The sequence below is a fragment of the Mustela lutreola genome, chromosome 16, assembly GCF_030435805.1.
Source record: "Mustela lutreola isolate mMusLut2 chromosome 16, mMusLut2.pri, whole genome shotgun sequence".
Taxonomy (NCBI): domain Eukaryota; kingdom Metazoa; phylum Chordata; class Mammalia; order Carnivora; family Mustelidae; genus Mustela; species Mustela lutreola.
Genome location: NC_081305.1, coordinates 3,431,809 through 3,458,736, shown reverse-complemented (window position 1 = coordinate 3,458,736; position 26,928 = coordinate 3,431,809). Strand labels below are relative to the sequence as shown.

General features: G+C 60.2%; 1 protein-coding gene across 5 annotated transcripts in view; it reads left to right on the top strand.

The window, feature by feature from the left end:
- The window catches only part of GSE1 (Gse1 coiled-coil protein), a 387,275-nt gene that overhangs the window by 115,926 nt on the left and 244,421 nt on the right, over nucleotides 1-26,928 (top strand). For all 5 annotated transcript variants that reach the window (XM_059150773.1, XM_059150769.1, XM_059150770.1 and 2 more), the window contains exon 2: nucleotides 24,657-24,837. In XM_059150773.1, the coding sequence (XP_059006756.1) occupies nucleotides 24,657-24,837 (181 nt within the window). The remainder of the gene's footprint in view (nucleotides 1-24,656; nucleotides 24,838-26,928) is intronic.

Below are 26,928 nucleotides of genomic sequence, written 5' to 3'. Positions count from 1 at the left end.
TTTTGGGGCGATGCCGTGGAACTGCTGATGCTCAGCCCACTGCAGTGAGAGCCGACCCCTTTGCTGGCTTCCTCGCCTCCCTTCTGCCCACTCCTCTTGGCTGCCTCAGCCACAGAGGCCTTTGTGCTGTGTCTCCTGAGCACCGAGGGGGCTTGAGCCTCAGGGCCTTTCATTCCCAGCTCCTGGAACAGTTCTGGCACTCAGTATGTGCTCAGCTAGTCTGTGGCCTGAATGAGTGCTTGTAGTTCACTATGGGGTACTGCAGGGCTCCCGACATGGTGTATTCAGCAGAGGGGACTCAGGGGGTCTCAGATCAGGGGTGGGGGGGGGATGGGAGGAGAAGCCAAGAGGTCAGCTCCAGCCCCACCCCCATGCTAGTCTGCTTTTATCTATTTTATGTATTTATTTGAAACAAAGTCAGAGGGGGGGGGGGGAGAATTCTACTGCCCACAGCTGATCAAATTCCAATCTTGATAAATAGCTCCAATTTACAGAAGAGGGCGGGGTGGGGTGGGGTGGGGGGTGTTGGGAACATGCCCAAAGTCCCTGAGCTTGTGGGGTAGAGCCAGACCCGGAATCTGGCTCCGTGACACCAGGGTGGCGTCCTTCACCAAGCCTGACTGCCGCTCCTCCCTCCTCGGGCAGGGACGAGATGCCTGTTGCTCAGGGCCCTGGGCGCGCGTGGGAAGGCACCCCGGGCTCTGCACCCAGCACCATGCCGGTCAGAAGGGCTAGGATGCGTGGACCCTCCCAGCCACGCAGAGCACAGCGTCCGTTTCCAAGTTCAACACTGCTGGCCGCCGGAGGCCAGCTCCGCGTCACGTGGGCACGCCGTTCAGGAAACACAGCATCCTCTGCTGTCCCTGGTGGCCAGTCGTGGTCTGATAGGGACCGATGGGGTCAGTCTTCTCAAAGCCAGGGGCGTGGGGCTGGATGTGGGGTTTGGGGGGCAGGGGGATCAGCCCACCCAGAGTGGCCCAGAACTCCCTGAGCTTTCTGGAAACACCACAACCGGCCACACTGTTTGCACTTCCAAACCCTGTTGCAAAGAAAAATAAATACGTGAACCTAATCAAAGGGGAATTCGCCACATTCGGTGACCAGTGGGCTGTCTGTGCTGCTGTTGTGCCAACAGCTAACCTTTATGGGGGGCGGCTGGGTCCAAGCCCTGAGGTCTGTGCTGCTCCAGGGACATCGTGCGGGGCCCCTCGAGGGCTCTGCCGGGCGAGGCCTGTTACCTGCACCGCACATTTGGGAAACCAAGTTTCTGCCAACTCTGGGGTCACCGCTGGTGAGAGACCCCACAGAGACTGGGCCCTGGGTCGGTCAGAGGGCAGAGTTGATTCTTCTTTGACTTTGTCTCCTGCCTCCCAAAATAGCCGTTGCAAGGGAAAACAGACCAGGGCGCCGTGGGTTGTTGCCTCTAAGCATTTGTGGTTCACGGCGGAGACAGAACCTCGGGGAACAGGGGGGAGAGCCAGCTTCAGGTAGGCCAGCGCGCTGAGGGCCACGGTCTCCAAACCAAAAATGAGGTCCGACGAGGCGATTTGGTGCCTCAGACCTCCGAGGGGGGAGACGCGGTCTGAGAGTCCGTGCTCTGTGCCAGACTCAGCATGCCTGGAACCTTCTGAGGGCTGCTGGAGACCAGGGGATCGCGGGGTCGGATCCCCTGTCTGCTTCCACAGCCCTTAGAAGAGGTGGGAGGTCGGAGGCCCCCGAAGACCAGAGCCTCTAAGTTAGATTCTGAGAAGGCTGTCAAGTCGAGCCAGATTCTGGACACTTTAAAATGGTGCGTTTTATGAAATGTAAATTATAATCTCCGCTTAAAGAAAAGAAAAAAGCCTTTGTGGTGAGGGCATGCTTTGGGTCTGGCCTACACACTTTATGTCTTGATGTCCCACGTCGCTTTGACCTCTCGGGGCTCATGGCTGTCCCTTCCAGTTCTCTCTCCATCGTGATCGTGGTTTTCAGATCAAACACTGGGTCCTGTGATTCAATAAAAGGTATTTTTTTAAAGTTGATTTTTAAAATACGCTCACGTGAAAAATTCGACAGGTGCAGAAAACTATCCATTGGCTCCCAACACGTTTTCTACGTTTTTCTGGAAGCAGGGCCCTCCTGGCCTCTTTGGGGCCGTGGGAACGTCGCAACTCCTGGGAGGGGCAGGGGAGCCTCCTGGTTAAGGGTGAAGACTCTGGAACCCGTGGCCCAGTCGGAACCCCATCACCCCTCTTCTTGGCTGTGTGACCTCAGGCTCCTCGCTGAGCCTCTCTGGTCTCCCTTTTTCTCATCTGTGAAATGAGAACGAACATTGGTAGGATGAAATGAGTTTAAGGCTGCCAGCGATGCCTGGCACTTCACTTAGGGAGTCCTTGCCGTCCGAGTTTCAGCTCCTGCTGCGGGGCCGGCCACCAGCAAGTGTTTGTGGGGGCCTGCTGTGTGCTGAACTCTTGTGGGGTCTCAATCAGCCTGAGAGCCTGGAAACATCTCTCCCGGTCTCTGCTGCTGGGTGACCTACCACCCCCAACTCCACTGCGTTTGCTTGCAGACCTACAATCTGGGGGAGGCTTGGCACAGAGGGCCTGTGTCTGGCCACATGGCTCCGTGTCAGCTGGGCGGCTGCAAAAGGGGCACGTCCACACAGGCCACCCCGCAGGGCCGGCCCCGCGATGCGCGTGCACGCACGTACTCACGCATGCTCGGCCCACAGCTGGCAGGTTGGAGCAGCCCGTCAGGGGAGAGCCTGCTGCATCTCCACGTGGCCTGGGCTCCCGGGAAGCTCGGCCCCGAGCTCAGATGTCCTGAGACAGAGAGGTGGACAGAAGCAGTCATCTGGCCACTTTGGCCACTTCCCCATCAGAGTTGGGGGGGGGGGGGCGGAAGTGTCACAAAGCCCTCTGTCCCTTCCCAGGTTCAAGGGCAGGAGACAAAACTGAAGGTTCCGGAGTAGCATGGGGGGGTGGGAAATACCATCGTGGCCATTTTAGGAAATATAATCTGTTCTTGCATCATGAAGGCTCCGGGCTGGATGGGTTCCGGTCACCTGGCCCTCGCCACACACCCCATTTTAAAGACGGGGAACACAGAAGTCCCCCGAGGAAGGAACTCTCAAGGTCACGGGTTTTTCCCTCGCCGCGTATTAGGTCATTGGAAGGACGGCATCTTTCCTGCTCCATTCCACATTCCTAGAGAGGAGGGCTGAGTCGTCTTTACTGGTGGCCCCGACTCTGCCCCCCCCAAATGTCTGGCACAGGTTCTGGCCACGCCTGAATCCCGCTGACTCCCCACCTCCCCCCCAGGTCATGTCCCAGAAGACCACTCAGTGCCCCATACTGCATACCATAAGTGCCTAATAAATGCTTGACAAATGCTAGAGAGCTCCGGGCCTGCCAGGCCAGGGATGTAGGACAGCAGACACCCCCTCCTCTCTCAAACCAAGCCCCCAGGGAGCAGAGGTCCCGGAGGTGCTGGCCTGGCTGGGGTCCTGCACCCCAGGAGGGACGGGAGGCCTGGAGGGCTGGGCTGGCTTCCTCTTCCCCCTCTGGGGGTGTCTCGGAGGCTGTAGGAGGCTGCAGGAAGAACCCTCGGAGCCAGATAAAGGCCCAGCGGGGGCCCTTTCCCAACAAAGGAAGCCAGTGGAGGCCTTTTCTCTCCCGCCTAAACTCTGCAAACAGCCTTTCAGGCTCCCCAGCAGACTGGCGGGCTATTCAGAGGGAGGTGGGGGGAGGTGACTACAGCACAAATGGCGTGGGAGGCGCCTCTGTCTTTCTCCAGCAACCCAGAGGCAGATCCATTTATTTTAAAAGAAAACAAACAAAAAACCCCATGATCTCGAATATTCTTTTCAGTGTGCAGGCTCCTTTCTGGGTCCTGCAGGATGTGCACCAGGGAGGGAATTGGAAGGAGAAGGTGGGCCTCTGTGCCCCCCCCCCACTACCCCCTCAGGCCTGTCTCCCCTCCTCCGAGTCCCTGCGCGCCTCTCCTGTGAGCGCCTCTCCTGTGATTTACGAGGCCTGCCACTGGCCGTGCAGCGGCTGTTCTTTCCCGGGCCAGTCTCCTGCCTTGATTGGATGCATAGGGACCGAGGCGACTGCCCAGAGCAGCCGGCCCCTGTCTGCCCGCAGCCTTGCAGGAGAAGCTGGATCTGCAGGAGGTCACGGAAGGCCTCTAGGATTGGAACCGTTCACGGGGCCTGCATTCAGTGGTGGGCTAAGGGAGGGTCTTGGCCCCGACCCCTCTTGGGGCCAAAGGCTGGGGAGGGAGGGACCTCTGTTTTGCATCTGAACTCTGCCCTCTGCCCCTGCGCCTCCCACAACTCCCGGGCTCCCTGGACAGAGCTGCAGGCCTTGGAACCAGTGCAGCCCTCCATGGAGCCCTCCCAGTCCCAAGGGCAGGAGTCCCCACTCTGACTCCCCAGCAGTCTTCAGCTTTTCTGCCTCTTGCCCTTCCCATCTGTAGAATGGGGGCTAACGCTGCCTGTCTCCCAGCACGCATCCCTGTGTGCGATCAGTCCAGAAAATGCTTGCATATACCATACGGTCCCTGCTCCCTTGGGGGCCCTCTGGGAACAGCAGTAAGTGGGGGAGGGGGCGAGGGTGTGGACCACTTGGAGAGGTAAAGCCTCAGAACAGCCTGGGCTCCTGAGGGTGCTGGTAATTGTGAGCCCCCCCCCCCCCCCGGCCGAGGGGACACACAGTGGCCTGCAGGACGCCACCCAGTCCGGGCACCCACTGCCTGCCCCCACCCCCCCAGGCCCCAGGCCTCAGACTCTGCTGGGCTGTGGGGCGCCTCCTGGCAGGGCTGAAGCCAGCTCAGTAACGAGCCCCCAGGGCGCTGCAGGGCGCCTGGGAGAGGGCAGGAGAAGGTTCGCTGGTGCCAAGGCTCATTAAGCTCTGCCGCTCAAATGGGGATTAGGCGGGAGCCAGCCGGCTGAGTCCTTGGGTTTGGTTATTAAAGGCTCCGTGCAAGGTAAACACGAGGCGCTTCCTTTCAAAGCCACACCTGCTAATTAGAGGGCAGAGAACTCATTAAAACTGTAACTCCGGGGACTGCCTGGGAAGGAGGGCTGGAGGGGCGGGGGCAGAGAGTCCCTCCCTGGTGCAGCCCACAGAACCCCCCCCCGCCCCACCCCCACTTGGTGGGCAGGGCCAGGCTCTAGAGGCAGGTGCAAAAGACTCCTTTCCCCTTGGAGCCTGGCATGCTTCCTGGTTGTTGCCTTGGTGGGCTCCTGGGGTCCATGAGTTCTTCTGCAACAGGGGGTGGCGGGAAATGACAGGGGCAGAGCCGCAGTTATGAAAGCGTGGTCCCCGAGGTGTCCTTGTTCTAACCCACAGAACCTGGGCATCTGTGACCTCAGTGCTGCAGGTGTGACTCTGTTAAGGAGGGGGAGACGGAGAGGATCCTGGACCGTCCACGTGGGACCTGTGTCATCCCAGGGTCCTTATGACGGGGAGGCGGAGGGGATGCCTCAGGTTACCTAGTGTTAGGTAACTAGATGCCTAGTGTCACCATTAGGACAGGGGCTAACAAAGGGCTTGGACACAGGTCGAGGGTGGGGCATGAGCCTTAGACTCCAGAGAAAGGAGGAAGAAACTTCTGGAGCCTCTGGAAGGAACCGGCCCTGTGCCTGAGTCCGTGAGATCTGCGTGGGGCTTCAGCCCTCCTGACTGGGGGGGAGTGAACTGTGCTGTTTGAAGGCACAAACTGTGTTTTGTAATATGAAAAATATTTCATAATTTAAAATGTTTTCAGTAACATCAACCTCGTCCCAAATTCTGCACCCTCTTTCTGGCTCCTCCCATAGATCTTTGGCTAATGCCAGTGGCCACGGCGGAGGGGCATGGTGGGGGGTGTCTGTGGCCAGACCTTCCTTGGGTTCGGACCAGGCCATCGGGAGGTCCGAGGGGTTGCTTGGTGCAGGGAGACCTTGTCTCCCTGATCCAGGCACACTGTTAAGGCCTGGCTGGGGCAGGAATCAATCTAACCAACCAGACTAAGAACCCGAGAGACCGTCAGACTCCGCTGTGTGACCTTGGGCAAGACACCTAACCTTTCTGAGCTCAAGCTTCTGTGGAGAACGGGAAAGTGCTTCTGATCTTGCGGCGAGATTCAGGCTGTAGAGCCCATACGGGGCCCGGTGCGGGAAGAGTGGCCATCAGGCCTCCTCCTCGGGGGGCCTCCTGAGACATTTAATGAGCCTGGGTGCCAGGCCCTGGGACCTCCGGATGAAAGGGTTGTGGACACCTGAGTCCCCTTTCTTGGAATTCTGTGCCTGCCGGGCGCTTCCTGCTTCCTGCTTTGTCGTGGAGTAGCTGGGCGTAGGTCCCTCAGGCTGCCTCTGGGCCGGGCTCTGGCTCTCCGGCACTAATGGCCCTGAGGCAGCGTCGTTGGATGCAGGGTGGGGTCCCGGGTTGGGGGCCAGACTCTCAGTCGCAGGAGGCTCTGGGCAGGGACCGCCCAGCGCTGTCTTCCAGGGGCTGCCCCTGGGTCACCCCCCCACCCCCGTCTCTCACTTCCCCAGCCAGGTGCACGCTCCCCCCCCTCCACTTCCAGCTGGGCTGTATGGAGAGCCTCCTCCGTCTGCTCTGTACCTCTTCAGTCCAGCACCCCTGCCAAATGAGGACCCCAGTGACCCCACTTTCCAGATGGGGCAGCAGCCCCCAGAGGTGAAGTGACTTCCTTGAGGTCCCGCCGTGGGATTCAGCGCCGGCTCTGCTGGGTTCGAAAGCTGGAAGTCTGGGTGAATAGGATGAAACCTCCTTTCCTGTTTGTACCTGCCCTCCGCTGCCCTCTCCTCTCTCCCCTGCCCTCCGCTGCCCTCCCCTTCTCTGCCCTCTCCTCCCCTGCCCTCCCGACCTCTGCTTCTCCAAACCAGCCACAAGGAGACCGGAGCTTTGGTGTGTCCTGACTTGGTAAGCGCAGCCCTCAGCAGGGAGGGGAGGGAGCGTTTGTTCCCACACTGTGTATTTAGTTGTTTTCCTTACACGGAAACCCCTGACTCTGCTTCCTCCTGCCTGTGCCTCTCTCAGAAACTCTCTCCCCTTCGAGAGGCCATTCGTGACTGCTAGTCACCGAGGATCCAGAGGCAAGTCTCCGTGCTGGGGCTCCCCATCTAGGCCCTTTGCAGGCTGGTCTCAGGCCTGTCAGCCTGGGGTAGGCCTCTGAGTCCCCCAGAGGGCCCGCTAAAGTTCAGGCTCTGACACAGGGCCTGGCGACCTGGGAGTCTGCATTTCTAGCTCCCTGTCGTCTCTCCCTGCAGGAGGTTTCGGCCGGCTCCCTGGCTATATTTGCTCCCAGAGGCGACTGGCCGCCTCTGGTGGCTGCTTGGGACCATGACAGCTCGTGACCAATGCCTGGTGCGTGTCCTCCCCGCCCCCATTACGTCCCAGCTGCCTTGGGCGCTTCTGTGAGTCCCCGAACCCATCAGTTCCTGCTAGAGAAGCGGAACCAGAGGGAGAGGGCTGTGACGATGCACTGCCAGGGGCTGGCTAGTGATGGCGGGGCCGGCCGGGCGAGTCCAGCACCCACGGGCCCCCCGGCCAGACCTCTCGGCACAGGCTGGAGCCCCCGTGCACAGGCGGGACTGCTCCTTCTCCGGGGAAGCCTCAGCTCTGCTCTCCGGGCCTCCGGCTGAATGAGCCAGTGCTGCGGAGAAAATCTAGAAGCCATCTCCTTGCTGGAAGTCACCTGCTGACACGTGCACGCCGTCCGTGCAGGACGCTGTGCCCGCGGTACCGATCCCGTGTAGGTCACGGGACATAAAACCCGCTCCCGGGCTGGTGGGCTAGAGGGAGTGCAGGCATTCAGAGAGCCGTGGGCTTCTGGGTGCCCAGGGAGGGTCTCCTCTCCCCTGCGAGCCACACCTCCAGCTGCCCTCTGCATACCTGTTCGGGGCTGTCCCGCGGGTGGGTACCACGTCCCTCGAGGGCAGGGGGGCCTTAGGCTTCTCCCCACTGCACCCTTACCTGCCTCCGCCTCTCCCTTCCTCTCCTCTTGTCCCGTTTCTCAGCCTAGACACTGCGGGCATCTGGGGTCAGATCATTCTTGGGAGGGGCGTCATCCGGGCTTGTCAGGACACCGAGCACCGTGCCAGCCCCTACCGTCTTGATGCCAGGTGCACTCCCAGAGTGACAACCGAAACGTCACGGGACATGGCTGGGGTTTGTCCCCCCTGGGAACCCCCTGCCGCGGCCTGCGCCCAACCACACGATGGGGCTCTCCTTGGGGTTCAGCACTGTCCTCCATCCTCCAGGCTCGTCCGTGGGGACAGGGCCTTGGTGGGCGGAGGGGCTGCGGAGGGGTGGCTGGTAGGACCCCACATGGCCCATGGCCCAGCTGAAGGGCCCGTTCTGCCTTCATCCTGTCGCCATCCTCCCAGGCCTGGGCTGGCGGCTCGGTGCCTGATCTCACCTGGCATCCCGACCAGAGGGTGAGGTTTGAGGCTCAGGGGTGGTAGGACCCCTTCCTGGAGCCCCCTACCCTCCCCTGAGCCCAGCCAGTCCCCCAACACTGTCCAGACACGGGGTGTGGGGGAGCCTCCCTGAGCTGGCCCAGTGCTGGCCTGCTGGCCCAGACCGCCATGGCCACAGGCCCACCAGGAAGCTGGGCAGGAGGAGGGCAGGGCCCAGAGGCAGAGGGTCTATGGTCTTAGTGCTGTTTCCAGGGAGGCAAGCAGGCAAGTTCAATCCGCTTCTTAATCAATGAGGCCTTTGATCTGGCAAAATGAGTAATCAGCAAGGACCCAGCGCTCTGGCACTTTGGCAGGTTCCCAGCTGGGCTGAGCACATGCCCACCCAGGGCCTCTGAGCTTCGGGAGGTGCAGGCCGGGCTGGGCCCCCCAAGTTACCAAAGAGACTGGGCTGCCTGTCTCTCGGGGTATGGGTGGCGTCGCCAGGGACAGGGAGCTATATGCCCCAGCTTTCGTGTCTGGCTCCTGTCCCCCAACCCAGGGCTGCAGAGCCCCAGGGACTGCCTTCCCCCTGAGCCTCAGCTTTCTGTCCTGTAAAGTGGGGCTGTGAGCCCTTCGCTCTGGGGACCAGCCTGAGATGCCAGCGTGACAAGAACAGAGCAGTAAGGACACCCGGTCCCCGCGGGTGCTCTGACTCCTTCAGGACGTCCAGCAGTGCCTCCACAGGTCCATAGTGTGGCTCTGTGGCCATAGGATAAGGCCTCCGTGTGTGCATGCGCGTTCGCCAACCAGAAACTGGACTCTCTCCTGGCCTGAAGCCCCTGCTGCGGTCCCCACCCCGAGACCGCCTGCAGGCCTCCTCCTGGGGGCCGTGCCTTATTTCTGTGCACGGTCCCATCCTCAGGGCACCCCCTCTTGGTGAACCTCCGTGCCCAGGGAAGGCTCTGGGGGCTTCAGTTCCCCTTCATCTCAGCCAGCCCCACCAGGTGTCGTGAATAATCCACGTGGGAATTTAAAACACGTGCGCCTCGGGCGCGTCTCTCTGATGCCCAGGCTCCCCCACTCAGGCGTGGAGCCCCCGGCCATCCCGTGCTCGGCTCCAGCAACGGTGCCAGTCATCATAACGCCTGCTCCGGAAAGCCAGGAGAGGCCCAGGAGGAGGCACCATGCTTGCTTCAGAGCTGGAGATCCTGAGGCCCAAAGCAAGGAAGCCACGGCCCAGGAACAGGTTAGCTTTCTGCTCGCCTCCAGCCTCACAAAAACCCCTAGCATACTCTGGGCTGGGCTGGGGGGATTCTGGCAGTGGGGGGCCAGGGGCGGGAATCCCTACTTCCCGGGGCTATGAGAGAACAGCCAGGCAGTGCTCGGGGCACTGGATGAGGGGGACCCAGCATTCTGGGACCCCAGCATCTCAGAGCTGGGACAGAACAGGGCAGGGGGCCTAGCTGTGGTGTTGGTACCAGCCGGGGTCCTTCTGGAAGTCTCTGGGCTGCGCCTTGGGCTTTGGTGGTCGCCAGGGGCTCTTTGGCTACAACCACTAACCCTTCTTGTGGGACTCCATGGTTCTGGGGGGCTCATCTACTGGGTTTGGAGCTTTTTTCCCTTCCCCCCGTTATTCATTCAACAAACATTTATGAAGCCTGGCTCTGAGCCAGTGGGTTAGCAAGGATTTGTTCTGAGCATCAGACTTTTTTTTTTTTTTTAAGATTTTATTCATTTATTTGACAGAGATCACAAGTAGGCAGAGAGGCAGGCAGAGAGAGAGGAGGAAGCAGGCTCCCCGCTGAGCAGAGAGCCAGACGCGGGGCTTGATCCCAGAACCCTGGGATCATGACCTGAGCCGAAGGCAGAGGCTTTAACCCCACTGAGCCACCCAGGCGCCCCTGAGCATCAGACTTTGAAGAGTTTCTCAGATGCTAACACTAAGGGGTGATCCTTGGGCGAGGGGCAGAGCTGCCACAGGAGCTCCAGCCACCCACCCTGGTGAATGAGTCGGACAGGACGACCCTCCCTAACCCTCTAGACTGAGCTACTGGACAGGACCGAGCACCGCAGCCCAGTACGCACGAAGTGTGTGCGTGCTTGTTTGTACCTGCACACACAACTCCCGCGGAGGGCCAGCCGGCTCCATCCGTGGGGTGAGTGACTCTGGGTCTCGGGGTTGTAGATTTGGGCCCATGTTTGGTGCAGGGATTACTTAAAAATAAAATCTTTAAAAGAAAACAGTACCACGTGTGCGCATCTACGTGTGCTCCCAGGGTGCACACACACATGTCCAAACACATGTGCACACCCACAGACATGCACACTCACACAGACACTCATGTGGGCACACTCACAGACACACGTGTGTGCGCACCCACAGACATGCACGCGTGTGCACGGACATAGACACGTGCGTGCACAGCCACAGACACACACAGCCCAGGGCTGCCCTAGCATCTGAGGGGCAGGAGACAGGACAGAGACTTGGGCCTGCTGCCTTCTCTTCTTGTCCGGCCACTGTAGGGTCCCAGGGGCCCTGGCTCATGTGAACACCCAGGCTGCTTCACCCAGCCTGCCCTTTGCCCGCCGCCCCCCGACCCCAGGATGGACGGGCTCTCGGGCACGACAGACCCCTCGGAGGACGGACAGGAGGGACACCTGCCCAGCTCTGGACGTGGAGTCGGGCGTACATGCAGAGAGATCTGGGGTCCTGGTGCTGAGGGCATGGCCATGGGGTGTGGCCTCCAGGCCCACAGGCTCCTCATGCTTGTCCTTGGGGACACGTGGGGAGGGGTGGAGCTGGGAGGGGGCGACGCTTATCCAGGGCCCAGGCAGGGAGTCTGGGAGCCCCGAACTCATGCTGTGCATCAGTACTTAAAACGGTTTCAAGACCTTTCCTCCCTGCTGTGCACGCCAGTGCTTTTATCCCGTGCTGATTCCTTTTTAAAAATCGTTCTCATGTGGGACGCATCCCAGAGTTTGAGAAGCATGGGGCAGACCACCGTTCAGGTTCTTCCCACCGCGGAGCTCTGGGGGCGCCGGAAGCATCTGTGCTCTCGCTGCTCTCTGCCGGGAGACAGAGAATGCGCAAAGCCCGCTCCTGGCCCCTGCCCGGCCACTGGCGCTGTCCCGGGTCACTCGGCCCTGCGGTCACTCGGCCCTCCGCCTGCACCTCTCCAGTGTTCCGTGGTGGTTTTCCTTTTTCCACGTGGTCTAAAGAAACGTATCAGAATAGAGATCTGGAAAATGGACACAGGACCGAGGGCTCCTTCCTGCTCCTGAAGCCTCCTGCTTCCAGGCTCACGCCTCGTGCACCAGCCCCGGTCACTGGTCCCTGGGCCCTGGGAGAGCACCCACCTGCCTTATCGCCCCTCCCGCTGGATTCTCACCCACCCTCCTTCCCAGGGACTGAAACATCAGGGCTTTACCTGTCCAAGGCTCCAGACTCCCCTCCTTCTGCGTCTCTGTTCGCTTCAAAGCCGGTGTCTGTATTAAGTCCTTCAGCCTCTTTTGTGGGATGGGGGCTGCCCAAGGCCCCTCTGGACTTTCAGGCTGTTCTGGGGGACAGTTTCGTGTGGAGGTCAGACAGTCAGACCAAGGATGACAGCATGACAACATCTGGGGGCAGAGCGTGCTGTGTGATCTGGGGTGGCTGACTCACCCCCTCTGGGCCTCAGTCCCCTCATCCACAAAATAGGTGTGTAATGGCGGAAGCCACCCAGTGGGCGTGTGACGATCAAGCAAGTTAAGATGCATAAAGCGTTTGAACTGTGCTTGGCTTGTTTGTCAGATGATGCTGGATGCTTGTCTTAGGGGTTGCTGTAAGGAGATGTAAGATCATCTCAACTTTAGTATTTCTTTTTCTTTTTAAGATTTTATTATTTATTTGGCAGAGAGAGACACGGTAAGAGAGGAAACACAAGCAGTGGGGGGGTGGAAAAGGGAGAAGCAGGCTTCCCCTCGAGCAGGGAACCCGACGCGGGGCTCCATCCCAGGACCCTGGGATCATGACCCGAGCCGAAGGCACACTGCTAAACTGAGCCCCCCAGGCGCCCCTCATCGGGGCTTCATTGCTCAGGTCCTGAGGACCAGCCTGTGTGTCTGAGGCCGTTTGTTTTTTCCCTGTGATGTGGCTACTGTCAGGACCATTTTACAAGGCAGGATGCAGGCACCCGGAGAGGCTTAGGACCTTCCCCCGGGCCGCACAACCCACGGTGAAGGAGTCCGTGGCTGAAGCCAGGTGAGCCTGAACGGAGAGCGATGCCATTGCTGGAGAACCGGATGGGGTCGTGCCGAGCGCAGCCTGGCCCCCAGCGGCTGGAGCCAACCAGCTCATCCCGGGAGCCCGCTGGTTTGGGCAGTCAGGCAGGTGTTCGCACAGGTCGCAGCTGTGCACCTGGGTCCCGAGGTGTCCCCGGGGCCGTCATGAGCAGGACCAGCCCCTTGTGAGACCACGAGGCCCCCTCGGGCACGCTCGCTCTCCTGGAGTCCCTCCTGTGCCCTCCCGCCTCAGGCAGGACACCTAGGGCCACCTGCGTCCCTCGGGTCTTTTCAGGGGGGGACAGTGGTGAAATCATCCAGTATCGCTGGCTTCTCAGTGCCCCTTCCCGCCTCCTCCCCCGGACCTGGGTGTGTGCACCTGCCTGTGGAGAGAAAGCGACAGAATGGGAGCTTCCTCTAATCTTTCCCTTTATTCTTCCTTTTGAAGGAATAAACTTAAAAGTCCTTTGCCGGTCGGAGTCTTAGAGTCCCAGATGGTGTCTTTACACCACGAGACTGTGTTCAGATTCATTTGCGAGGCCTGGCTTTCTTGTTTGCCTGTGGACCCCGAGCGAGCGGCTGTGCTACTGTCTGTCTTTCCGGAACCTTCCGTCTGGCTCGCCGCCCACCCCCCAGCGCCTGGAGCCATGCCTGGCACAGAGCCGGGGCTGAGAAAGAGTCTACCGCGAGTGACCGGGTCCGTCCTGTTCTTCGTCCCCTCCCCCGGCCGCGTGCATACTGGGCACGACTCAGGGCGCAGACTGGGAGCTCAGACGAACTTTCCAGTCCCGACAGGTGAGGGCGAAGCCAAAATGGAAATAAATTGTGCGAGTCCGTGTAAGCGTGCGGGCCCAGCTCTGGGCGCCGCCGTCCATACCGCCACCCGTGTTCGGACTCAGCCTCGAGCAGGGCGTGCCGTGTGGCTGCTGGCGGGTGATGGGCCTCACCCCGTGTGGGGTGCAGGAGCAGGTGGGGCAGCTCTGGAGGCCCCTGAGCCCCGTTATCCCTCCAGGCTGGCTCCCCAGCCCCTCCGGGCGTCCAGACTCGTCTCCTCATCTGGAAAACGATCGTGATAATGACAATGTCTACCTCACGGGTTGTTGCAAGGATTAAGTGAATTAAAATACGTGGAAAGTACTTAAAAAAAACAGTGCAGAGCCCCAAGCAGATGCTCCCCGTGTTTATTATTACTTTATTGCCGTTGCCTTTACAATTCGCTCGGTCACTTCATTCAAACCTTTCTGGCCACGGAGAGGCCGGCGGCTGCCCGGTCCCGGGACCTGCAGCAGCTCCCACGTTTCCCGGGACCTGTCGGGATCGCGTGGGAACTGGGTTGGCCTCTGGCTTTAGCGTGCAGGGCCTCCTCTTGGAGGCTAGGCCTCTGGGTCTGCTGGCCTGTCCCAGGGCCCGCGGGGTGTCCCCTGGCTGCCTCTGTGCCTCGATGCGGGGACCAGGGCGGGGGGCAGGCGCCGTGGCATCCGCAGGCCGGCAGGCACCAGCCTCCTGCTCTTTCTGCCCCCTCCCGGGCACCGTGGGCGGGACCCGGCTGAGCTGCCGCCAAGCGGATGCGGTGTCCCGCGAGGCTGTTTGCGGCGGCTGTCACTGTGTTTCCACGATCCTGTGACAGAAACCCTGCCCCGGCGTTCATTTACATTGTAGCCGGTGCACCCCGACGTGTGTTTTTAAAGGGTATAATTTCTATCAACTTCAATTAGAGCTATTTTTATTTTTGTCACCCTGAAGAATTTCCCTGCGGTTAAGCTGCCATTTTTCACTGTAATACCCCTGGCAAGGGCCGGGGAAAAAATTAATAGTCCGGTGATCACTTAGCTAATGCACTGTCAGCACTTGATAAACCGACTGCCCGGGGTGAGACGGCCCGGCTCCCTCCACGGTAATTATACCCTGTTCACCTGCTGCGGGCAGGGCGCTCGTGGGGGCGGCACGGGGTGGAGATGAGCCCCCCCAGAGCCCAGGGCACACACACACCCCCCACCTCACTCTCTCCTCCACATCTGTCTTCGTGGTCATTTAGATGCCCCAGGGTGGGCGTCTGCCCGTCTTCTGGCTGTGTGGCGTTGGCCAGGTTGCTCACCATCTCTGATCCACATTGGAACAGGGAGCACAGCGTGGCTGATGAACCCACAGAGCGCCCCGGCTCAGGGCAAGAAAGGAGGGGACGCCGGGGGGCATGCATGGGAGCATCGCCGGGCTGGTAGATGGGGGCATGGCGGCCTTGTTCACGGATGGGGGGGTGTTTGGGAACCTGAAGGGAGTAGCAGTGAGGGCAGGCACACACGCTGAACACAGCAGGTGGGGGCCCAGGATAGGGCCGTGCTGGGCTGCGAGCCTGGTGTGGGACCACAGGGAGCGGCTGGACCTTCGGGGATTGGCCTCTCGCCTCCTGAGTCCGGCACCGTGAGAGGGAAGGACCTTGGACTCTCTAAAATGTGCCCCCTCTGCTTCCCTTGCTCCTCTCTGGCCACACAGGGCCCCTGGCTGTTTGGTCCTCAGACACACTAGGCACACCTGCCTCAGGGCCCTTGCATCCCTCCCTCAGGGGTGTTCCGTGTGCCTGGAACCCTGGCCTTAGTCTCCCGCACGGCTCCTTCCATAACTCGGATGTCTCCTCCAGCTGCCGGGATGGGGACCTCGTGCCAGGGCCTGGGGTGACCGAGTGCCATCTGCAGAGAGGGCGACAGTCTGGGGCGGATGTGTGAGGCCTGTGTCTGGGCAGTAGGATGAGGACACAAATGGAAGTGGGCTGTCAGCAGGTCCCGCTCTGCCCTGGGAGGGGAGCTGGGGGCAGAGACCGCAGAAGGGGGCACTCCCTTGGCCAAGGAGGAGGCAGAGGATCTGGGGGGGGCGACCTTTCAAGCCAGAGAGAGGCACAGAGCATCATAGGGTTGGAAGGGGCCTCCTGGACACCAACAGGGGCTCTTAAGCCAACCCCTATATTGCTTCCTCCTAGAACCTTGAACTGAGGGTTCTGCCCTGGGGAACCTTCACCATTTACAGATGGGGAAACCAAGGCTCAAAAAAGTAGAGTCACTTGCTTGAGGACTCGTGGCTCTTAGGCAGTGAGCTGGGATGTGAAGCGGATGAGATGGTTTCCGCAGCTGTGCTGAGCCCCTGTGGGCTGCCTGGAGGAGAGAACGGGAGGGGGTGCGGGGGGAGGGGGCTCCGTGGTGCGGGTGCACCTGGTCCGCGATGTGTGCGGAGGACGTGTTGAGTGAGAGAGCCAGCGTGTGCGCCCCGCAGCCCCACTGTCCCCGACCCTCTCTCCTCACCCCGCCTCTGCTCTGAGTCGGGGCTCAGCTCTCCTCTTCCTACAGCCCCTTCTCCTCCTCCTTTTAGAAGGAGCAGCAAATGATACACCCCCTTCCCCACCGATTCCAGCCCCGCAGGCCTCCTTACTGCTCCTAGAACGGAGGTCAGCGCACTCTGGCCCACGGGCCGTATCCATCAGGCAGCCTGTTGGTTTAGGTGTAACTCGTGAAACAGAAATGCATTTTACCTTCTTTAAACTGCAAAAAACAAAAACAAAGGAAGAAAAATAGTTCATGATGTGATATGCAATTCAAATTTCAGTGTCCATAAATAGAATTTTAGTGAAACAGCCACACCCTGTTTTCACATCGTCCAAGGCTGCTTTAGGGCCTCAATGTCAACCTCGAGTAGGTTCAACAGAGACTGTGTGGTCCTTAAAGCTGGAAATAGTCATTATCTGACCTTTTAAGAAGAGGTTTGCATACATGCTCCCTCCTCAGGGCCGTCGTGTTTACTGTTCCCTCTACCTGCAACAGTCTTCCCCCGCATATCTATCTCCATGGCTAGCTCCCTTGTTCCTTCAAGACTTTGCATTACTGTCCCCTGCCTGTAGGGCCGGCCTACAGAAAACTCTGTCTCTCGACTCACCAGCCCTCTTCCTTATTCTCTTCTCCCTTTTGCCTTCCCGGCATCTCCCACCAACTGACATGGGAGTGTGTCCCCAACCAGAATGTCCGTCTGCTCCTTAAAGGCAGGAGTTGTTTAACTGATCGGTTTGCTGCTGTATCCCAGGCATAGTGCAGGAAGCAGGTACATAATAAATGTTTGTTGGACAGATGGATGGAGGGATGTGTGGGTGACTGATGGATGGATGGACAGATAGACAAGATGGAGGCATGGCTTGTTGGGTAGGCAGATGGGGTGGGTGGATAAGAGATTGGACAGATATGTGAAAAGCTAGGTTGGGCCAAATCACACAGCTCTTGGATGCCTTGTGCCGGGTCAGATCTTCGGTAAAGGGATCATACAAGCGGGATGGGTGTTTTGCAAAGATCACGCAGACCGCGGTGTGGCTGGGAATGGAGCGGACGGGGCTGTGTCCAGTGCCTGGCGGGAGGCTCACTCCCTGGGAGGTGGGAGGAAATGCGTGAGCACAGTGGGCCTCAGCGGGCAGGGGTGACCCCCGGAGAGCTGGGGTGTCCGGCCGCAGATGGGCAGAGACAGGCGAGCTCCCCAGGCTGGCCTCTAGGGAGGGGGCCCTCCAGGTTGATACCAAGGACTCAGGGGCCTCCACGTCCCTGAGGGCTCTTGCCTGGGCCTGGGCAGGATTCACCAACAGCTCCCCCTGCTGCCTGCAAGCCGTGGGGAGGGCTCTCGGCCCCTGGAAGCAGTAAACTCTGTGCCACTTTCTGCCCTGTCCCAGGCCATGAGAGGGAGTCACCTGCCTCAGAGGCCTGCCTGAGGGAAGAGCCAGGGACGTGCCTTCTAGAATGTTCCTTTCAGCCCTAAGCGCTGCAAAAGCTGGACATGTCTGCCTCTGGCCGGGTCCCACTGCCTGCCTGCTGCCCACATATCCTGCCGCCTCGCCTATGACCCCACCCTTCCTGGCCGCACCTGCCTCACCCAGGTGGGTCTCCTGGGGCTCTGGATGCTGTTCACGGCAGACTCTGGCTTTCCAGCAAGGCTCTCAGAGACGTCTCACTCCACCTGCCATCCCACACAGTGTGGCCCAGCACCACAAGTGAGTCATCCTTTCTATGCCTTGATTTCTTCATCTGTGTCATGGGACCTCACCGCTCCTGCCCTCTCTACGCCCAGGGCTGTCTAAGGTCGACGGACTGACACCTGCAAAGCCAGCAAGAGGCCCGGCCTCCGTAGGTGCCGTGCACGTGTGGCGGCAGCCAGACCCGGCGGGCAAGCACACACCGCCCCCCCCCCGCCTCCGCCCTCCCCCCCGCTCTGGGGTCACGGCCCAGGAGCTTCCACTCAGCCCTTCAGAGACACGGCCTTCCTGGCTTGGAAACCCACCCAGCCTCATCCGAACCGGGAGACTCGGCCCCAGCAGATCCGGGACTTTCTCGTTTCCATGAGAATTTGTCTTCGCGGCAGGTGGGGTTAGGATCCCTCGTCCCCCCTTCTTTCCTGCTTTAACAAGCGCATTCTTGGGCTTTCTGTGTGTCAGGACTGTGCTAGGCTGAGGGGATCTCGTGACCACTCCGGCTGTGGGGGAGTCTCGGCACCGCCCCCCCCCCCCCCCCCCCGCTTTGCCGATGGGGAAGCTGAGCCCCTGGGATGTCCACAAGGGTGTCCAAAAAATGGCCAGGCTCCAGGCAGTGGCCCGTGCAGACTGCCCCGATCGTCCAGGTGGAGAGTCTGGACCCTTTCTCTGACCTCCTGTGGTCGCAGGAACTTGTCACCCGGCCAGACGTGAAGCCGGGGATAAAGCCTTGATTTCACTTTTCTGGGCCCTGGATCACAGGCCCCCTCGGGCTTCGGCAGTGCTCAGGGCTGGGTGAGCCCGGCGCCTCCTCCCCGCCCCTCCAGCCCCCTACGGGTTGGGAGCACCTGGGAAGACTCAGGTGGGGAAGAGTCGGATGGAGACCCCCGGCCGAGCCAGCGACCCACCCCCGGAGCCGCAGCCGAGGGCCCCTAATTGCTGTCACAGATGCGGCAGCCACCAGCCAGCCTCTCCAGTGCGATCTGCTGTGTCGCGTGAGCTTAATTAGTCCCTGATTACTCATTTACTGGGTGCTGTGTGTATTCCACATCTAATAACTTTCCAATTATGCCTGGTCTGCGCCGCACATTTAATAGCCCCCGAGCTGTCTGCTTATCGGGGACTCTGCCTTCAGCAGCCCGGTCTCCCCCTGACCCAGAGCCTTATCATTCCCTTTACTGCAGTGTTTGGAGTTCCCTGCTTTGCCATTATGGAGCTATTACCCGGAATTAAGGGGCGTAAAATACTGGGTTTTTTGGCCTCTGATGCACCAGCTTGCAGTGCGGAACAGGGAATCCCACGGTAGCTCTGTGGGTGGGCTCCGGAGGGGGCTGCAGCAGGCCAGGAAAGGGGGACCGGGCGCCCCCGTGGCAGGGCTGGGCGTGTCCCCTTATTTCCCTCCCCGGCGGTCCCGTGACCTCCACGTCCCCCAGCTGTTGGCAGACGGAGGTCTCGGGCCGGCTCAGAAGGCGCCCATGGCTCTGCTCACCGAGCCTCCTGGCCAAGGCATTTCCGGTCATTAGCGTTTGGGAAGGAAGTGACTTTTCTCCCCAGACTTGGCTTCTGGCCTGTGCCCGATCTTTCCTTGGGGGCGCAGGGAAGGCAGAGCTGCATTCTTTGGTCTCATCGGGATGCTGGAGTCTCTTCCTCTCCTGCAGCTCTGTGCCCTATGTCATCTTCCCGGCCTCGTTCCTGAAACAAATCCATCACAACCCCACGGCAGCCCTGATGGTGTTTACCCACAGCATGGACTTGCATGCTGGAGGTCGCAGCCCGGCACGGCTGCGTGGCTGCTGGGCTGCTCAGGCAGCGAGCGTAGGCATCAGGCCCTGCTAGTCCCCTGTGACCAGCTCTGTGGGGTCCAGGTGCCAGACAGAGGACTCGGCTGCTGGCCTTATTCTCCACTGGGACTATGACTGCTGGGTGACCTTGGACAGCTGTCTTGACTCCTCTGTGCCTCCGTGTTCTCCTCTACCCGGTGGGAGTTAAGGTAGGGTTGCTGGAAGGATTAAATGGTCTACCGACGTCAGGAGCTTGGTGGGTACCTGACACATAGCCGGTGCTCAGTAAATCTAGGGTAGGTGTTACTAGCCCATTTCCCAGAAGCAGCAACATATGCTTTATTCAATGCCGGCACAGCTGGCTTCTGGAAGTGCATCCTGAGCTGACGTGGAACTAAAATAAGATTCAGGGTGGTGAGGGAAAGTGGGTGTCCCGTGCCCTAGGCCCTGCCACAGTTCCTGCAGGGACCCCCTTGATTGACTCTGGGCTCCAAGCCAGCAACAGGTGAGGGGACCTGGAAGGTGGTTCTACTGGCTGCGGCCAAGACCCCCCAGAGGCCAGATGAGCCCCTCACCGAGGCCAAAGCAGTGAAGCCTTCCTCGACACGTACCCCTCCAGGCTTGGCACCCCTTTGGCTCTTGCTCCTGATGCTTACGCCTCGGGGCACAAGACTAGCTACTGTTTCTTGAGCACTTACTATGTGCCGGCTACATTTAGTGTCTAATTCTCTCCACTGTCTCTTTGGGCAGTAGACATTCATTGTCATCCTGCCCCTTTTTGTGGAAGAGGGAACAGAAGCCCGGCGAGGTCCCTTTACCAAGATCTCCCAGCCGGGGAGAGTGGCCAGTACATGTGCGCACCCACCCACCGTAGGGAGGCTAAGAGCTGGGGTCTGACTAGGTCCTGGGAGGGAGGCGGCCACCGGCTCTGCCGCAGAGGGTACCTGGGGAGGAAATCCTGGTGCTGCATCTGGCCTCTGGGCCCTCCGACTGGAACATCCCTGGTTTTCAAAAATCCATGCTTGGCACCCACGACATGGATAAGACCGAGAAGCGTGCTGAGTGAAAGAAGGCAGCCACCCACCCTAGGGACCGCGTGTGTGAATCACCAGGACAGGCAGATCTAGAGAGACAGCAAGGAGGTCATGGCGGCCAGGGCCGGGGAGGGACGAAGAGTGGCTGCCAGCAGGTCGGGCTCCCTTTGGGGGCAACAGAAATGTACTGAAATGGATTCTAGTGATGGTTGAATGCTTTTGTGCATGTATTCAAAGCCGTATTGTACACTTTAGATGGGTGAGCTGGAGAGGTGTGTGAATTCTATCTCAGGAAGACTGTTTTTAAAAAAAAATTGAGCGGGGGTCCCCAGGCTTGGGGGGGAGGGTCTCATGAACCCGTAAGATTAATAAAACAAACCTGGATGCTGACAACGCCACGGCATGGCTTTCCCCTTTGGAGCAGGGAGGTGTCATCCGCTCCTCCACGGCCCCCTGAATTTGCCTGGAGTCAGTTTTCTCCAGCAATCCCTCTTTTCCCTGGAGAAAGTGTAACAATACCAGATCCCATTAGGAAATTCAGGGGTGGGCTGCAAACCCCCTTTTATTTGAAAGATCCCTGGGAATTGGCCCCCTTTTGCCTCACCCCACTAACCGCCTACCGCTTTAATCCTAGTGGCCCCGGTCCAGGGAAAGAAAGGAACGAGAACCATGGCCCCACTCCGTCTGCAGGGGGCCCCGTGGGCTGCTCTGAGACGCTGCCGGCTGCCAGGCTCCGTGGGGCCGGGAACGACGTATGTCCCAGGCCTGCTCCTAAGAGTACCTTCCTTGGGGAGCTTGGAACACTCGGCGGTGGGAGAGAGGGCATGATGAATGTGTCTGCTCAGGGCCTGCTTTCTGTTAGGCAGGAGCTGTCACGTGTGGCTTTGAAGCCAGAGGAAAGGCGACTCCTAACCTCCCTGCGATGATCTGTCTGGCCGAGACGAGCTGGGTGTGAGATCCGTATTCACAGTGCCACCCGTGCTGGCAGACGGCCTTGCCCATCATGAATCCCCTGGAACCTCCCCCCCACCGCAGGATCCTGAGCAGCTGTGGGTGAACACCAGAGGAAAGGAAGCGAAATCCTTTCACTTCCAGGGATAGTCACCAGCGGAGGGAAGAGCTGGCACAGGGGAGGGACTGGCATCCAGTTCCTGTCGTGTTCCGGGTGCACAACAGTGTGCCAAGGAACGTTTATATCCAGGCCGGGCACTCTTCTAGACTTCACAGGCTGTAGTAGCTATCCACGGCTGCGTAACAAACAATGACAAATTTAGCAGCTCATAGCGACCCGTTTATCGTCATGCAACTCAGGCGGGTCCTCCAATCAGGGCCTTGCAGGCGGTTCTTCAAGGCGCTGGCTGGCTGCACACGCATCTGGAGGCCCGACCGGGGAAGGACCCACCTCCAGGATCACGTGGGCTGCTGGCGCAGTTCATTTCCCTTGGGACCGAGGGCTGCTACAAACATGCACATACGGGCATTTCTGCAGACGTGGGTTTGCGGTTCCCTGGGATGTCGACCTGGGAGTGGAATTGCTGGGTCACTGGGTGACATTGCGTTTGACCTTCTGAGAAGCCGCCAGTCACTCTCCAAAGCCAGTGCCCCATGTGACGGTCCTACCAGCTGTGGGTGTGTTCGCACAGTGTTTTAACAGGTTGTGACTAGATAGTGATATTTAATAATCACGAGAGTGCAGTCTTGAAAAGTGGATTCCCAGAGCGACTGGGTTGCTCCGGCGGGAAGCGTCCAACTCTTGCTTTTGGCTCAGGTCATGATCTCACGGTTGTGAGATTGATCAGCACCAGGCTCCACACTCAGTGAGGACTCTGCTTGAGGTTCTCTCTCTCCCTCTCTTTCTGCCCTTCCTACCACATGCTCACTTCCCCCTTCCAAATAAATAATAATCTTTAAAGTTTTTTTTAAAGGTTTTATTTATTTATTTGACAGAGATCACAAGTAGGCAGAGAGGCAGGCAGAGAGAGAGAGAGAGGAGGAAGCAGGCTCCCCGCTAAGCAGAGAGCCCGATGCAGGGCTCGATCCCAGGACCCTGGGATCAACCTGAGCTGAAGGCAGAGGCTTTAACCCACTGAGCCACCCAGGCGCCCCATAAGTAATAATCTTTAAAAAATAAATAAAAATAAATGAATGAAAATAGATTCGCAGGCTGCTTTTGAAAGATCTGATCTGGCAAGGTGGAGCTCTGTTCCCTCCGTGTGACATCGGTGGCACTGAGACCGTGCCATCCCCCTATATTCTGTCCTTCCTGGTGCCTTGTTCATGGTTTACTCTTCTGGCCCCTCAGGAATGAGGGTTCAAATCTCTCTTCCCTCCCTGTCCTCCCTCCCTTTCAAAACCTGCTCCCTTCGAAGGCCTACTTCAAATTCTACCTCTTCCAGCAAGACTGCCTGGATTTCTCCAGGCCCGGAGAGATCTTCTAACTTCTACAGTGCTTTTCATCTGCACCTCTCTTGCCTAGTCCAATTCCCTTTTGCTCTCTGCTCTTCTCTACTTAATAGCCATGTCCTCCATTTGCTTTCTAACAGCTGAGTCTGCTCCCAACCGCTTGGGTTCAAATCCCAATGCCTCCAATCATAGCTGAGAGCTCAGGCCACTTTATCTCCTCTTGTCTCTGTGTTCTGGTGCGTGACATGGTGGGTGAGAGGGTCAAGCATGGCACATCGTAAGTGGGGTCCTCCTGCCCACCGCTCCCCATCCTGGAAGCCATCCCTACCTCCCAGAGGTGGCCCCCCACCACCTTCCTCCAGCAGGACCTGGGTACCCCAGCTCTAGGAGGAGAAGCGGGAAGGGGGCCCTCCCCTCTCTCCCTTCCACCAGCCTGTGGGCAGGGGTCAGAGCCAGTCTCTCCCTCCACTGCTCTCCTCCACTCCCCCTACCCATAGCCCACCCCAGGGGGTTTACAAGAACGCTTCCTGGTTGGACCAAGTACCACCCCTCAGAGCGTCCCAGGCTGGCTGGACAAGCCGACCTGTGACCGATGGTGGACACAGCAGCCTGCGCCTGGCAGTTTCCCCAGGACGAGATTGCAAGGGCAGCTCGAGCCCGACAAGACGAGATACACGTGGGGCTCCTGGGTCCCTGCCACGCCGACGGGCCCCTGCCCCTGGGCCAGCGAGCGAGGGAATCAAGTGTGCCGGGCTGAGGTGCCGCCTCCTCCTGGCTCCAGTCTAAGCCGCCAGCACGCCTGTGGGATTTGCGGGGGCTGTGGTCTGGGCAGTGTCACCATATGGATCCCATAAATTAAAGCATTCCCGGAAACAAATGGTAAACGTATCTGCCTCTCGCAGGGAGGGCTGGCGGAGCCCCTGCTCACCGGGGAATTCTGGGCCATCCATCTCTCTTAGGGCACTTGGGTTTTATGGCACTAATCCCTAAAACAACTGGATCAACATGAAGCTGCTTTCCGACGGCCCTGGAGCTCGTCGTCGGGAGGTGGGGGTCGCCGGTCGCCGGTCGCCGGTCGGTGGGACTGGCCCACGGCCTCCCCCGCCGGCAGGCCAGCGCCTCTGAGGTTGGAGGTGCGAGCCCAGGAGCCGAGGCCCTGTTGACTGGTGGGGGGACTCAGCCCAGGAGTCGCGCAGTTCTGCGACCTCAGGTTCCTCCGGCGCCTCTCTGAGCCTCAGTTTGCCTATATGTGGGAAGCGGATGGGGCCTCCGGGGTAGTCCGAGTCCTAGACATAGGAAGTAGGGCAGTGAGTGTCAGGGGGTCTGGAGAAAGTTCTGGAAATGGGTTGAGGTGATGGTTGCTCCTTATGAATGTACTTCATGCCACCCGTTGTACCCCCGTCTCACCACAGTGAAGGAACTGGAACAGGGGCTGGGGTTGGGGGGATGGGGAGGCCACCCGGTGGCGTGAACGAAAGTCCCGCTGGGCTAATCGTCGGGGTCGCGATTAACCAGCCGGAGGTTATGCCCGCTTCCGTGCAGGGCTGAGGGGCTTGGGGAGCAACAGGGCCGGCGGGTGGAGCCCCACGGCCCAGCGGCCAGCCTGGTGTCCTCGGGCAGGGGTCACCGGGCAAAGAAGACACTCACCCTGGGGTTCCTGGAGACCAGCCCTGCGCTGCCCCAAGCCAGCTCAGCCGAGTCCCTGATGGCAAAGCCAGGCCGTCGTGGGGGAGGCGTGGCACCCAGCGGCTCGGGGCGAGTATGGCCAAGACTCACCCTGTCCCCTCTTGTCCTTCCAGGTCACGTCTGCATCTCTTGAGGCATCGACAGCCATCCACGTCCCCGCCAGGGAGCCTGAGCCCCGGCCAGGCGCCCCAGCAGAAAGCACGCCCAGAGGCCCCCGGACGGCCCAGGAGCCGGGACCCACCCGGTGTCCGCAGAGCAGCGTGGCCGGGACCGGAGCAGACCTGCCTGGCACAGGTTAGAATCGCGCGCGCTCTGCCGTCTCTGGGTGCTGGTGCGGCTCGTGCCGTCCCCAGCAGGGAGGGGGCGCTCCCAGCACTGAGTTCGGGCATGGACCTCCACCCCATGGTCAGCACATTCTCGGGGAGAGCCTGGAGGCCGCGTCTCCCTTCCTTGAGTTTGGCTCTTACACTCCATAGGGATTAAGTCAGTTTGTGGTTCCATCGGAACCCCTGCTTCCCGGCGCCCTGTCGGCCCCTACTCGCGGACGGCCTCTGTGTGTTGTGTCTGTGAGCTGTGATTCCACCGTGTTCCCGCGTTCGCTTTAGAGCAGGTGTAAGGGACCTCTAGAACCCGCTGAGACGGGCCCTCCACCTGCTCCCGTGTGCCCCCATCCCGGAACCCGTCCGCTCACACGCCGCTCTCTCCGGCACACCTGTGTTTGCCCAAACCATGATTGTGTACTATTCCTGGGGGTCTGAGCTGCGTCTCGGCTGGCAGCCCTCCCCAGCACCCCGGGTCCGTCTATGTGGTCACCGCCCTGCGCCGTCCTGACGCCCCGCGCAATGCCGTGTGCAGCCCCTCTCCACCCGTGCTGCGGGCACCACTCTTGGGCTTCTGCATCGTGAACGCACTGGGGCCTGACCCTCAGCGCTCTCCGGGGCCGGCCTCTGCGCGCCAGAGGGAGCCCGGGCATGTGGCTGGAAGAAGATGCGGCCACCGAAGCCACTGTGTGCCTTTTGCTGCTGCCGCACCAGCCTCGGAGGCCCTGTCTGCCCATCTTGGCACTTTCCCTGATGACAGAGGGGCTGTCCCTGCCTGGGTGACATCCTGAGTCTTTCACGGCGGGGTCTGTGGAACCGGGGCGGGGGGCCGTGAGTGGGTCCCTGGCAGGCCATTTGGCCGGATGTCAGTGTGAGTGGGCACCTGCGTTCTTATCTGGGGAGGGTCCTAGAGCAACTCCTTAGGCCATATTTCTGTTCTCAAACCCCCTCCGAGAGGGTCCCTGTAGATGCCCCGCGTGTTGCTGCCCAGAGGGGACTGAGTCCTAAGACCCGCGCCAGCCCCGGTTGTGAGCCCCACGGAAAGTGCTGCTTGTGAGCCTATGTGGCCCAGGAGGAGCCAGGCTGGCTGACGGGGTGGGGGGGTGGGGGTTATGGGGGGGTGAGGGAAGCTGGCCTGCCCCACCCTCAGGGCCTGGGCTGCCCTCTGGGGCATCCATGAAGTGTTCTCGGCAGGGGACTCATCCAGCTTTCTGGGGGGCCCCCCCGGGCCATGCAGCCCTCCAAGGGGTTCCCAGACCCTGACAGGTGGATGTGCAGGTGGTGGGCGGGGATGCTGTTCCGGGAGCCGTCTCCCACCCCCCCAGCACACCAGAGCCCCGGACGAGTGCCTTCTTCCAGGCCATGCCTCTTCCTCCTCATCTGAGAAACGGGCGTGAAGGCTGAGAGGGCCTGGCTTACAGGGCAGGCGTGGGAATCCGTGTAACTGGGACAGAAGAGGGTCCAGTGTGGGGCTGGCCCTGACCGCTCGCAGGTGGGGGCTGCAGTAAGCGCCACTGTGACTTGTGATTCTCAGGCACCTGGTAGAGTGTCCTCGAGGATGCTGTCCTGCCCCCCCCCCCATCCCAATCATGCCTCCGTGCTGGGTAGTAGCCTGCAAATCTGACCCTGGGGGACTGCTGCCTCCCCACCCCCGACTGGCACCCACAAGGCCCAGCCTCCCAGCCCTGGGGCTGCCCGGGGCAGGGCAGGAGCCCAAGGCCCACGTCTGCCAGCTGCTCCCGTCAGGCTGCAGCCCTGCCTGGAGGGGGGTGGGCGGCTTCCCAGCCGGAGACCTGCCTGGAGAGCCATCCTGGAGTCAGGCTCCTCCCCGGGAGGCCACTGATGCTGCTCAGAAACGTGACAGAGACTAATGGTTTATTACACACCTGCCACCTCTCATCGGGCGGGCGGCCCGGGAGGCAAGCACATGCGGACACACGGCTGCAAGAGCCGGGCCACAGGGGCGCACACACAGAGCCAGCAAAGGCACCGCGCACGGAGGTGCTCATGCAGGCACACACATACAGACCCATGCGCACATACGGGTCCCAGGACTCTCTTACAC